This window comes from Prionailurus viverrinus, chromosome D1 (genome assembly GCF_022837055.1).
Source record: "Prionailurus viverrinus isolate Anna chromosome D1, UM_Priviv_1.0, whole genome shotgun sequence".
NCBI classification, from domain to species: Eukaryota; Metazoa; Chordata; class Mammalia; order Carnivora; family Felidae; genus Prionailurus; species Prionailurus viverrinus.
The window spans coordinates 25,829,368-25,843,250 of record NC_062570.1 but is presented as its reverse complement, the minus strand read 5'-3'; the positions used below and the strand labels follow the sequence as shown (position 1 = coordinate 25,843,250).

At 46.1% G+C, this 13,883-nt stretch overlaps 1 protein-coding gene and 1 long non-coding RNA gene across 3 annotated transcripts in view; one reads left to right on the top strand and one right to left on the bottom strand.

The window, feature by feature from the left end:
- Positions 1 to 451: 451 nt before the first annotated feature.
- The window catches only part of FLI1 (Fli-1 proto-oncogene, ETS transcription factor), a 120,887-nt gene continuing 107,455 nt past the window's right edge, over positions 452 to 13,883 (bottom strand). For both annotated transcript variants that reach the window (XM_047877286.1, XM_047877285.1), the window contains 4 exons: positions 7,651 to 7,716; positions 5,909 to 5,968; positions 3,951 to 3,998; positions 452 to 2,452 (listed from right to left, as the gene is read on the bottom strand). In XM_047877286.1, the coding sequence (XP_047733242.1) occupies positions 1,923 to 2,452; positions 3,951 to 3,998; positions 5,909 to 5,968; positions 7,651 to 7,716 (704 nt within the window). In that variant the 3' untranslated portion in view covers positions 452 to 1,922. The remainder of the gene's footprint in view (positions 2,453 to 3,950; positions 3,999 to 5,908; positions 5,969 to 7,650; positions 7,717 to 13,883) is intronic.
- LOC125176221 (uncharacterized) lies at positions 4,251 to 10,079 on the top strand. Its single transcript, XR_007156173.1, has 3 exons — positions 4,251 to 4,330; positions 5,737 to 5,904; positions 9,662 to 10,079. It is a non-coding gene; the product is annotated as an uncharacterized LOC125176221 (long non-coding RNA).

The following is a 13,883-nucleotide window of genomic DNA, read 5'->3' as shown; positions in this document are numbered from 1 at the left end:
ATCCATTGAGGGTGTGAATAGAGCAAAAGGCACAAGAAGGAGGAATTCACTCCTTTGTGTCCTGCCTGCCTGCCTGAGGTGGGACGTTTTCCCTGCCCGTGGACCGGGACTTATACCATCGCCGTCCCTGATTCTTAGGCCTTCAGACTCAGATTAGAGCACATGGCTGGCTTCCCTGCGTCTCCAGCTTGCACAGCAGGTCATCGGACCCGTTGGCCTTCATAATTTTGTGAGCCAGGTCCTCATAATAAATCTCCACAAATACCGTATATCATATCAGCCCTGTGCCTCTGAAGAACCCTAATACAAACAACAATAAAAAACCACATCGATTTTGTGCTTTCCGCTGTGCATGTGAAAAAGTCTTTCGGGTGCAAGAGGTCCACAGAAAAGTTACCCTGGGCAAACCCTTTGACCTAATGAGGGGTAAATAAGAAACCAGTGTCCTTAGTTCTGAGAGAAGGCACAATTTATTTAGTCAAATTATTTTACAACATAGTCTTCATTGACAGTTGTCAGCTTAACACTTAATATAGTCTTAAAAAAGTCAATGATTACTTGCAAAATTATATATATTTTAATATCTAAAAAATATATTGCATATATAAGGCAGGAACATCCCTTGTATCCACAAGGGAAAGTTTGTTGTTTTCGAAGTTGTGATTATTGCATTATGGCTATTTACACACATCGCCAAAGCATTAAAGATTTAAATGGATTGCTTTAACCTGCTTGTGCGCACTTGTTAAAGACGGCACAGTGCTTCTCTTCCTAGTAAAGTCAGTGACTTAAACGTCCTGGTTGCTTTTTAGCAATAGTCACATTATGCTTTTTTCAAACCAGCTATAAAAACGTACAAACAGCCCAAATGTACAGATTGACAAAAGATGTACAAATTACATTTAAAAAAATAACAACGACCGATTTGATAGTAAAATTGTATTTGTGACCGAGGTCAACTCGTTTATTTATTCTTTTTACTTTTTTAATTATTTATTTTTAATACTGTGAGATATAGGAAAATAACTCTGCATAATTTATACAGTAAGTTGCCTTCTGATTGGTTGACCCTGGACTGGTGGTCTGACAAACGCACAGCGCTTGCGAATCTGTTTGTGTCTAGAAATCCCTAAGACTTTCCAAAGTTCTGGGACCCACTGTCATTACTTTAAAAAAAAACTATTTAATTCTCTGTCTTTCAGGAATGTCTGCATTTGCATTAACATTTCTTAGATCATATCTTGAGTATTTCTAGAGAGGATGGTCGGCCTAGTGCATGTCGACCACTGGGAGAAATTTTGCAATGCCCATGGCTTCTTAAATACGACACACATGTTCTTTCTTTTAAATTCCAGTTGGGTGAAAACTTCACTGGCCTTCACAACCAATGTTCCAGTTGCCATCCACTGAATTAGGTCCTGCTAAAATACGATTATAAGCTTCCTGCCTCTAGTTTCACTTAGTCTCAAACCAGAGCATAACTGGTTAAGTCCATGATTCTTTATCATACTGAACCTTACAAGGTCCATGATGAGACCCGTGTATTGATAAGAAACTGCTTTGGTCATAAAAATACAAAGAGAAGGTACAGTTTCTTTCCTAGAACCATGATACAACCATTCCAGTAATCTAAATATTCAACTCAGAAGATGGTAGGAGATTGAGAATCCAAACTGGTGTACTGGCCCAGAAAATGATCCATCTTTGTGTTCAAGGTAGAGGAAGCGAAAGTTACCAACATTAAAAAAAAAAAAAAAAAAAAAAAAAGATTGTCTTTTTAAAGAACAAAGGTTCTATCCAACAAGAAAGAACATCCAGTTTTGTTTTCTCTTCAAGGCCACGTATGTCCTTTGGAGTCCAAAGTATCGCAGGAGGTGTGAGGAACGGGGGCTTCGGGTAGAAGGCCACCGATGATTAAGCTTCTAGTAGTAGCTGCCTAAGTGTGAGGGCACGTGGGTGTTGGGATGGCGGGGGACATTGGGGTTGGGGTAAATGCCACCCGTGGGGGAGGTCCAGTATTGGGACGCTGCTCCAAAGAAGCTGGAGGAAGTGACAGGCATGGAGGACGGGTGGGGAGGGACAAAGTTCACCTTCTGTTGATGGGCGTGGTATGAAGGCATATAGGAGATATCAGAAGGGTACTTGTACATGGACGACTCGGTCGGATGCGGCTGCAGAGCCTGGGCGATGCCGTGGAAGTCAAATTTGTAGGCATACCTTTTGCCATGCACTTTGGTCATAATGTTTTTATCGTAGTAGTATCTGAGGGCCCGGCTCAGCTTGTCATAATTCATGTTGGGCTTGCTTTTCCGCTCCCCCCAGCGCCTGGCCACCTCATCGGGGTCCGTCATTTTGAATTCCCCGTTGGTCCCCTCCCAGGTGATACAGCTGGCGTTGGCACTGTCGGAGAGTAGCTCGAGGAGGAATTGCCACAGCTGGATCTGCCCGCTTCCTGCAGGCAGTGAGGCAGACGGGAGAAAACAGAGGATCTCAGCCTGGGAAAGCCAGAAGCTCAAGTCCCTAAATGCAAGGATCCTCTCGCCCTTCATAAGAAACCCTTAATTTCCTTTTACATGCAGAATCTACTGATTCCGGCAGCCCCTGTTTTCATTGTTGACTTGCTTTTCTGTTTGTCACTGAGGCTGCCATCATAAGCAAGATTAGACCTTAAGATAGTGTGCCCCAAGGCACACTGGGAAAACTCCCTGTGGGTAATGAGGTGCTGGCTTCCTTAGAGCTAGCTGTATGATTTGGGGCAAGCCACAAAAAAATCTGGGGCAAGATTTTTGAATCTCTTCTTCTCATCTCTGTCTACTGGATGAAGTCCCCCCAAGTATTCCTGTCAGTGTGAAAGGGAGTCGGGGCCAGGAGACCGCTGCCAGAGTCACAGGCAGAAGGTGAGGCCCAGGCATCAGGCTGAAGGGACTTGAAATGTTCCTCAGCAGAGCCCTAGTGCTTGGCTCCCAGGTCCAAGTCTTACAGAGAAGAGCTGGGGCAGAGAGAAAACTAAGGCGAGAGGGAGCTGGGTGGCTCCTGCCTCCTATCCCAAAACAGGAAGGGCCAGGCACTAAAGAATGGACCTGCAGAAACTGGTGACAGGAGTCCCCCGGGATGGGAAGGTGCGGGCTTTATTACTGTAAAGTTGCCAGTTAGCTCACATACTTGGTGATCTTGGTTTGGAACTCATTTGAGAGCTATTCTTTTTTTTTTCAACGTTTATTTATTTTTTGGGGGGGACAGAGAGAGACAGAGCATGAACGGGGGAGGGGCAGAGAGAGAGGGAGACACAGAATCGGAAACAGGCTCCAGGCTCCGAGCCATCAGCCCAGAGCCCGACGCAGGGCTCGAACTCACGGACCGCGAGATCGTGACCTGAGCTGAAGTCGGACGCTCAACCGACTGAGCCACCCAGGCGCCCCCCTTGAGAGCTATTCTTAATAACGAACTCTTAAAATACATTGTCAAAGTCATTTTATCTACAACTTTTCAGGGACACACCTCTTTCATAAGGCTGGATAACTGCAACACTTTCTGAAGTCAAGAATAATACGCCTTTGGAACATCTATTTACTTGTGACTTCCGGGAGGACCATAACTGAGAACTCACTGGAATTGCTCGTCTTTCTTCCCCACCCTGCCTTCTTTCCCTACAAAAATTTCTACCTGTGCCATTTATTACTAATCTCAACCTCCATGCATATATGCATGCTAGCTAATATATTTGTTTTTCCGAACTAGCCTCAGCTAACGGACATAACTAATAACAACCTAATAACAACACCCAGCCTCTCACTTGTACCCTAGAGAAGCAGATGTTGACCATTTCAAGGGAAGGAGTGCAAGTAACTTCCTACTCAGGTGTCTGAACATAGGACAGAGGTCTCTGTGTGACCTCACAAAGCTATGGAACTTTCTGGAAAGAAAAACCTTCCAGGCCAAAGTAAACTCACCGGGGTTGGCTAGGCGACTGCTGGTCGGGCCCAGGATCTGATATGGATCTGAGGAAGCAAAAAAGGAAATTAGCTTCACTGTTATTAAAAATATAAAAACAACAGCATTAATAATAAGAATACCCCCGGGGTTTATACTTTTATTTCAGTATCATAGAAAAAACTGATTTCAGAAAACTTTACTACTTTTATATGCAGGCCTCAAAGATCTGGGGCATAGTTATAGTTTTCATCCCCATAATTACAGAAACATAGGATACCAGCAGTACCTTTTTTTTTTTTTATTTTCATATTTGGTGTCTAACATTTGTCATTACCGGCAACAGAATCGTGAAACCATATGGAAAGAAGCTGGCTAATACTCAGTCCTAATGAATAAGGTAAAAGATGGCTCGTTAAATGGGTTTAAAGAAAGGTCTAATGATTCTTAGTCTTTTAAGAGCTCTCTACACACGTCTGTTTTTGTGATGTAGCATTAAAAACACGCGCCTGGAAATCAGGCAGCCCGGATTCTAGCCCCAGCTATGTTGCCGACTAACTGATTCACTGGACAGTCTCCGGGTATTGGTTTTCTCATGTGCAAAATGAAAGCGTTGTGCTACTTGACTCCTTAGTTCCCTTCTAGTACCAGATTTGACAAGACTGGCCAGAGTTTGTATTTGAGCTATAAAATGATTATTCTTTATATCTCAGTGTATGGAAAACTTACGTGATTATTTAATTCTAAAAAGAACCTTTGTGATTCTGGTTATGTGAGGTTGGTCTTCCTTTTTTTCAAGGGAGAAAATGGTATAGAGCTGGATCATAACTTGGCCAAGCTGTCAAATGTTTGGTACAATTTTGCTATTTTTGCAAATTGTAATTGCAATTTTAAGAAAATCAACATGATCTTTAGGTTTCTGCTTACAATCATGAATTAACTTGAAGAGTCTTCAAAGCTACCTCGTCTACCCTCTTGCATCCACATATATGTGTCGTAGGTACACAGTATGACAACCAAAATATTTTTGGCAGGTAATGTCTAATTTTTTTATTGTTGAGAATTCTTTAAATCCACTGTGTCAAATCCTGTTTGGTTTGTATTTCAGAGTCAGCAGGCTCTTTCTTAACCTTCCTGATGAAATGTAGGTTAATTCTCTATTGCTCTGCCTTTGGTAGAGATAGGAAACAATATTTATCTGTCCCGAAGCAAGTGACTTGTTCAGAACTTACTCTCAGCTGTGTCACACAGAGAAGACACAGAGGTTTGGGAGTGGACACAACAGCTGTCTTCAGATATAGGAAGGCCCTTCCTACAGAACAGGGGGAAGGCTTTCCAGAGAGCAAACTAGAAAGCTTGATGGCAGTTAGAAGGAGGGCGACTTTGGCTCAAATAGTGGAAAGGAGCCTACCGAAACAGTGAACTCGTTACTTATATAAATATTCAAGTAGAGGTGAGGTAATCAAAAGACAAATGTAATAGAAGGATGTTATAGACCTAGTTTCATTCCAAGAGTCTCCCAAGTCCTTGGTTTTAGAAGTTCCCCTGCCTAATTTGTTAAGCTGACCCATTACGGGATGGGGTCATTTCAGAAGACAAGTTGTGTGAAATCTCAAAGGTTTGGACAGCAGCTTGGGAGTCTGAGGCTACAGCTCTAGTTGTCTCATAAACCAGCTGGGTGGTTTTTGGCAAATTACTTGACCTCTCTGGGCCTCAGTTTCTTTATTTTACAACATGAGGCGTTGGATCTTTTAATCTTTACATTTGTTCTATCTCCCATAGTCAATGAGTGTATACCTGTTCTAGGGCCTACTACTTGTAATTCACAGAGCGATTACAGGGAGTCAAATACAGACCCTCTCGGAAAGAGAAAACCGAAGACACACACTGTCTATTGTCTCAGCCCTCCTCAGTTGACCACACAGAACCAATGGTTGGATAAGGAGCAAAGGAGAGATTACCGATCACGGACAGGTACCTGGTTGGGGCCTTTGTTCAGTATTCTTACTCATTGCTTGTGCTCCTGCAAGTGGGGGGCCTGCAGCAGGGAAAGAAATACGGTAAGTGGGGTCACTCTGTGTGAGGGAAGAGGAACGTCTTGTTAAATGCCCTCCACAAGGAACACGAATGTGCTTTGTCATTCATTTGTTCATCCTCTCACTCTCTACTCACTCATTCATTTTAGTTTCTAAATATTTATCTGGAATCTACTGGTGCTGGCAGTATTCTTGGGGCTAGAGATTCAGCAATGAACCAGCAGTTCTGGTAGAACTTACCAGAACTTACCATTTTAATGGAGAGACAATGATAAACAACAATAAACATACAGCACAGCATGTCTAATGGTGTTGCCACTGTGAACTGCATTTTTAAAGAGAAAACTTAGAGGTCCTTAATGGGACAGTGACGTATGCGTGAGCGTCACCGGCAGGTCGTGCTTCCATGTTTCGTGAGCTCCCCTCACGGAACCTCTCACATACAGCCTTTCCACTGCCGCCATAGCTTCTCCATCTGAGCTGCTTCTTGCACAGCTTCTGGCTTACTCTGTCTCTTTCCTCACTACTCCCCTTATTCCCACTGGTCCATCATACGATACTTAGCTGGCTCAATCTTCCGAAACCATTTCACTCCACCACTGAGATGCCTTGGTGAGTCTTCACCGACTAAAGAATGAAGGTCTACCGTCATACTACCCTTTGTGCCCCTTCCTTACCTTTCCAGAACGCTTCCCTTTGTGCATCCTAAACTCCAGGAACCTGGAGTCCTCACTGACTCCCAGACACGTCAACCTTGCCATCTTTCCCTGGCCCCCATCTCTCCAAGGAGGGTCTGTCTTCCCCATCTCTGCAGGTCCAAATCCTGCCCCTCTTTTGAGAGCCAACTCAAGTGGTTCCAGGCCCACAGTCCTTCCCTGATATCACCCAGATGGAAAGAACTATGTGTGTGTGTAACCCCTCTCCCCAGCCTGACAGATTGGCCTGGGTCTGGTTCATCTTTGTGGACCTGAGAGTGCCAAGTCTTGGGCCGAGAATAAACAAACAATGAATTGTTTGAAAGGACAATTGCATTGAAAGGAATCCTGGCTATTGCTTGGGCATCAGTTGGTCATCCTAACCCCTTCCTGAAAGAAGTCTCTTCACCACTGATTCATATGCTTGACCCTTCGCTTCCTACAGGTAGCAAGGTGGACCCCTTCTGGTTAGGAGTTTATAGTCATTTTTTTATCCCTACTCCCTTAATGGGAGATTTTTGGGGTCAGACTTGAGCACAGATTGATGTGTCAGAGCCCTGCCATCTCCTCCTAAGACTACCCTCCACCTCAGCCACTCATGACACCAGGACAGGGATGTTGGTACGATTAAGTTCCAACACTCAGAGGAGGAAAGTCACGAAGGGCCATTATGACGTAAGTGACTGGGTCCAAATCCAGGGACCTTGCATTCATACAGAACCCAGTCCTGAGAAGGCTTCGCACTTCAAAAATTCTGAAACCAAATGCAATGCAACAAAACAGAAGGGTCTGAATGAAAATCCCATACCGTCTTTCAAGGAGCAGATATCACCAGCAGGCCTTAAATCGGCAGTTCATTTGGATGTCCTCCCCCAAAGCAGGACAACAAATGTTCACCCCGTCCTGCTCTATCTCATGGTCCTGTTCTCCACCCCCCCCGTTTGTAGAAAAAATGTTTTCCTCCAAATAGTAGCGTGACATTTACTTACTTTTGTTGAGGCCAGAATTCATGTTATTGCCCCATCCTCCTCTCCTGACTGAGTCGTAAGAAGGGTCTGATGAAAAACAACAGGGAGAGGTATGTCAGCATCTCCTGCTTTGCAGAAAGGTGACACGAGGATTCTCTTTTAGCGATCAGGAGAAATTCAATTTAATCAGCAATGCCTTCGTCAGCCTAAGTTCCGGAAGTGTACTCCTCCTTGGGGTATGGGTGGGAAGGAACATGAATACTGACTGAAAGCTGAAGGAACAGGAAAAATCCTGAATGCGAAGTCAGAGGATTGGTTCCAGTTCTGTCCCTGCCGCCACTTGTTGTGGGACCTTGAATGAATCATTAGGCTTCCCCAAGCTTCAACCTTCTCTAACATGGACAGACAGGAACATGTACACAATTTATCTACCTTAAGGAATTGGGGTAATGTTGGAAACTGCAGGTCTGTGTTCCCCCTCCCCCACTGGCCCCCATATTCACATGTGGATATCTCATGTCCTATGTGATGTGGTGACACTAGGAGGTGCAGGTTTGGGGGGTAATTGCGTCATGAGGCTGGAGCGCTCAGGAGTGGGGTCAGTGCCCTTATAAGAAGAGGCCGTAGGGCTGGCTTGTTTTCTTCTGGCTACGTGAGGATGAGAGAAGTCAACGGTCTCAAATCCAGAAGAAAACTCTCACCAGAACCCCGCCCTGCTGGCACCTTAATCTCGGACTTGAGCCTCTAGACACATGGTAAATAAATACCTATGATTTATAAGCCGCTCAGTCTACGGGACTTTGTTGCAGTGGCCTGAAGGGAGGCAGGTGATAATCAAACGAGATAACGTATGTGAGGTAGCTTATAAATCTTTGTACACATATAAATTAATACAAGTTTAGAAAGAAAAACTTGTCTACAGTTGTATAACAAGGTCCTTTAAGCAGCTCTGAAGAGATGGGCCGTGTCCAATGCCCTCCACAAGGGCCCATGGTGTTCCTAAAGGCCGATTCCAGCTCCTGGCATCAGCATGCTGATGCCAGTGGCGAGGGCTCAGGGGTGTCAGCACATTACAGACTCTCCATGCTTTTCCAACAGTAGTGGAGAAGCCTGGGCCCGATGACCACAGAGAAGGGGAGGAGGCCAGAGGTGTGGCTGAAAAGGGGGCAGGACCAAGAAATGAGGACATGGAGAAATGCTTCCCGCCTGGAAGGGCCTAAAGCCTTGCTCCCAGGTTGCCCTGGGGAGCATTCCATTGAGCCGGAACCTTTTGTGGTCCTCACCACTTTCCCCAAAGAGTCCACAGGCCTCCATAACCATGTTCAGACCTTGCATAACTAACTGGCTGGAAGCTTCTTCTCTTCCTTTCTCAATGAGGGGATCCCCATTGTGATATTGAACAGGAACAGAAGACCTTAAGGATTCAGAATTATGACTTTCAAAGTCTTTCCATGAACAACAACAAAAAACCCCATAAAAGCCACCCGAACAAATGAAGCAAAACCTCATCAAACAAGAGCCTGGCAGGGGTGAGACCCAAACCATCCTCCTCCACCCCTTCGGAGCCTCCTGAACAAATTAAAATAAGAACCGAGAAGATGGATGGGCTCAGTCGACTGCTTGTTCTCATCGGTCGTGGCTAAGAAGAACCAAAAGACAAGGACCGGTTTCTTGTGGCAAAACCCACGCGTGGATGCACATTCTGCCTGGCTCTGGCAGAGCCAGCCCAGTTTTTAAATTCCCATCTGTAGCAGCTGGTATGAAAAGCAAAACAGAAAGTGAGAAAGATGGGGATGGGGATAAAGGACAGAGAAGGGGACAAAAGAGAGACAAAGCTCAACCTGCTGAAGTCGTCTGTTTTTATTTTTATTTGGCATCCCCCCACCCCCGCCATCCCACAATTCGTCCTGACAATGGATTCTTCCTCTTGCCTAAAAACAAAACAAAGCAAAACCAAACCAAAATCCCAACTTGTTTACAAGCCTGGAATGAGGTGGGGGCGCTCATGAGCGTTTTCTGGGATGTCTTGCAGGTGCCCACAGAGCGTGTGCAGTGCCGGGAAGCAGAAGGAAAGGCGAGATTCTTCAAGATTTCTGTTTGGGGGTGAGGGGCGGAGACCAAATGCTGGTCAGGCCTCCAGCAACTTACAGCTGACTCTGGAACAACACTTGGACTGCACAGGTCCACTTATATATACATGGATCGTTTCTGGTATCGTACTATACACGTATTCTCTCTTTCTTGTGGTTTCCTTAAATATTTTCTTTTCTCTAGCTTACTTAGCTGTAAGAATATAATAGACATAACGTACAAACCATGTGTTAAGCGACTGTTTCATGCGAATGGTAAGGCTTCTGGTCAACAGTAGACTATTCGCAGTTAAACTTTTGAACAGTCGGAAGTTAGACACTCGTTTCGGACAGTGCGGAGCCCTGGTGTTGTTCAAGGGACAGTCGTAACTGGGAGTCTGTCCTGCATTGTATTCCGTGCGTGGCCAGAGCCTGGATGTGAAGTAATATGGAACAGGTTCCCCATCCCTGCATATTGAAATAGGAGGAGACGAGTAAGATTGTGGGGAAATACAGGCCACGTGTCAAAGGAGTGGTGGTGATATTAGGGTCCACTGGCGGTTAAGGAGGGAGAGGTGAGTGTAACTGGGGCCGTCTGACTTGAGTGAGACCTCTCTGGGGAGAAGAGAGGGAGCAGTCACCATGTTCAAGGCCATGGTGACAGCAGCCAGCCAAGTGAGATTGTGGGTGTGTGGCACCACCATGAAAAAGGGTGTGGTGGAGAATGGAGCTTGTGGGGAGGTGTGGGATGGATGGGAGCACCTGGGGAAGAAGACAGTTCTCATAGGAACAGAACAGAAAGTGGGATCGAAAGTGACAAGTTCACGCAAAAAGAAAAAAAAAATCAGTAAGTTCCAGGAACTGGTGTGTGTCATCCACAGTTCTGACTCGACTTATGATTTACTGCACTGATAAGATCTCTGTCTCAAAGTTTACTTATTGTTTTCTTCGTCAATCATTATTCTACTGAAGGCTTCCACCCTATCTGAAAGCTATGTTATATCCATTCCGAAGACCCGATTATGGCCACAGCTATAATTACCATCGACTTATCAACTTTGCCTCCTGTTCTTTTACGGCACCTCCAGGAACACAGCAAGCACACAAAGGTTACAGAATGCATGGGTGAGTTCCCGCTAACCACCCGAGGGTGGGTGATGGCTGGATTCTTTAACTCCAAGTGCCCAATCCCGGTGTGAAGCCGATGCTTTATCAGAAAAGTGTTTGGTAACCCCATCTTTCTTGCAATGCCTCAGGGGCTGTGGAGGGCTGCTGTGGAGTGCAATTCTCCCACTGCCCCACCGCAGGGGGAAAGCCTGGCTGCAAAGACTTTCGAAGACCTAACCAACCCCAGAAAGGAAGTGACAGAAACAGAGAGGCTGCCAGCAATCAGCCTGTGCATTTAACACAGCAATAAATAGCAAGAGGCATCAGCCACCAGCTGGTGTCTTTAGCCAATGGTCTCAACTGTCCCACAGCAGAGTGTGAAATCAGGGCAACACGGACCACGAGGCCCCTCCCTTTTGCTTCTTCATTCCTATCTCCTGGCCTGGAAAGTCCTCCCACTGGCACCTGCGTCCACAAAGGACCCCCTGGGCCCGTTTACTGAGGAGTTTCACAAATGTACTCTTTGGGCACGGGGGTTCGTGGGGACAGCTGCTACATGTAACATTTAAATGAAAACCAGTGTTTTTGGAGTAAGTCCTATTATAAAGACAAAGCATGATGCTGGAGAAGACCCAGGCCCTGAACCAAGGTCCGGCACTCTGCCTTAGAGTGCTGAAGAACCAGGCGGCCTTGCGGATTAAATGAGATATCCAGGTAAACGCTTAACACAGTGAGAGCGTGGAGACAGCCTCGGTACATGTTGGCAAGTAATATCATTATCGGCATCATTAGCATACGCCTAAAAAACGTTTAGCCCCAGAGACATGTTCTCTAGCCCTACCCGATACCCATTAACTTCTCCCCTCCCCCACCCCCTTACTCGGTTCTTATTTTTTCCACTTATCGCCTAATTTAATCACTCACTCATATTTGTGGTTTCTGGTCTGCATCTCCTACCCGAACGTCAGGCCCACAGGGGTGGCAATCTTTCTTCTGTTCCCTGATGTAACCGAGCACCTAGACCAGCGTCCCGCACAGAGCAAGCACACAGTAATTCTTTGAATGAATGAATAAATAAGGCCAATATTTTGTCCTTGCCAAAGATACGTGCTTCCTCTTACTGTTTGCTATTTCACTAGCTGAAGAGAATTCAAGGCCCCTACGCTGACTTTCCTTAGGTGGTTCGAGTCTGGGTGACGAAGCGTATAGGCACGTGAGCCCTGTGTGCCCTCGGGGCATAAAGGACAACAGTGCACGTACTACAAGGCATAGGCCGAAACCTTGTCCCTACAGGGAAGTCAAGGAGCAGACACCATACGTCTACATGCCTGCATTTTATTTTACGTAGTTTTAAACAATGTTGTTGAAATGAGGGTTTGTATGGTGTTTTTTTTTTTTTTTCTCCTAAAAGTCACACAAGGGAAAACCTAGCAGTGTGGTCAGCTCTAGCTCCAGACACACAAACAGAAATATGTCTGTAACCGAAATGGAAAAGCCTGGACCGGGGAGTTAACCCAGCGACTCACATTTCTATACAAACACCAACCCTTCCTGGGCCCGATGCCTGGCTGTGTCAGAGCCCCTGACCCCTGCGGCCAGCCAGCTCAGGGAAAATTCTCTCGTGGGGTGTTCCGGGTCCACATAGCAGCTTGAGTGGGCACCAAGCCCCGCCTCCACCCCACAGCCCCCAAATGTGTGTGCTGTCTGCGTTCTGAGAACTGTCTTCTTTTCTTTTTTTTTTTTTTTCTTAACGTATTTTCTATTATTTATTTTTGAGAGAGAGAGAACCAGTTGGGGAGGGGTAGGGAGAGACAGGGACAGAGGGCCCGAAGTGGGCTCTTTGCTGACAGCAGACAGCCCAACGTGGGGCTTGAACTCACCGACCATGAGATCCTGCCCTGAGCCAAGGTCAGATGCTTAACCAACTGAGCCAGCCAAGGGCCCCTGAGAACTGTCTTCTGAAAAGACATACTAAGGTAGCAGCAGAGGGCCCAGCGTTCAAAAATGTGAACATTCGGGACCAGCAGACCGGTGGACGATCTTCTAACAGGTGGCAGATGGCCTTATCAGCAGAAAAATCACCCAGACTCTGGCAAACTCACTCTCTGGCTTTATGGAATACTAAGATGGCAAATCTCATTGTGATTCCTTTTCAGAGAAGTCACCCAAAGGGCTCCAGCTGGAGCCCATGGTTTCAGGCAGCCCTAAAATCAATTTCTGCCAAAGCAGAGAGGGACCAGAAGCTTGTTCTGGAGACTCTGGGCGTTACTGGGCATTGTCAATAATTCAGCCTCACGTATATAATGGCCTGAACAGTGTCTCCATTATGTGATACTCAGTGTGGCTGAATCGGACACTAAATGGCCTCTCAGAATTCAGGAGAGCCTCCCAGAATAGAGAAATATGAGCATGGAGATTTTTGGTTTTTTTCTGAAAAGTCCCTGTTGGAAGGGGAAAGCTTTTTCTGGACATGACCTTCTCATAGACATCCCAGTGTTAACTCCGTTTCTGTGTGAAGCTTTTAAACGGGTCCTAGAAATCTGGCCAACTGACTCAGGAAAGAAAGTTTCTTTCTGCTCTGACGCCCACGGTTGGCTGTCTGAAGGCCTAATGGACCAGGGAACACGCAACCCTCCACTTTGTCATGACCTCACCCGGAGGCCCACGATGCAGTGACACCAGCACACAAGAGCCTCTCTCTTTATCCCTCACGACACGAGGCCACGCTCTCAGTTACTTGATGGAAAGAGATGAATTTTCCCTGAAACTTCTCTTCGGATTTCTGGTTTTGCCGCTGAAGCATCTGGCAGCACCTAGCCCTGTTTATCTGTGGAGAGCCCGGCTTCTGAATGTAGACCTTTCAGCTGAAGAATGGACAAGGCTGTTCCCGCTTAGAGCAGAGGCTTCTCTCAGTCAGATCCATACTTCCTTTCTCGAAAGAGTGAGGATGCCAGAGGAGACCCAGAGCCCTGAACTCCCCAGGAAAAAGCCAAGCCTGCTCAGAAGAAGATACATCCCCTAGACGCTCCCAGGGAAGAACCATGTTGGGGGGAAGAACCATGTGGGGTGCCCCCAAAG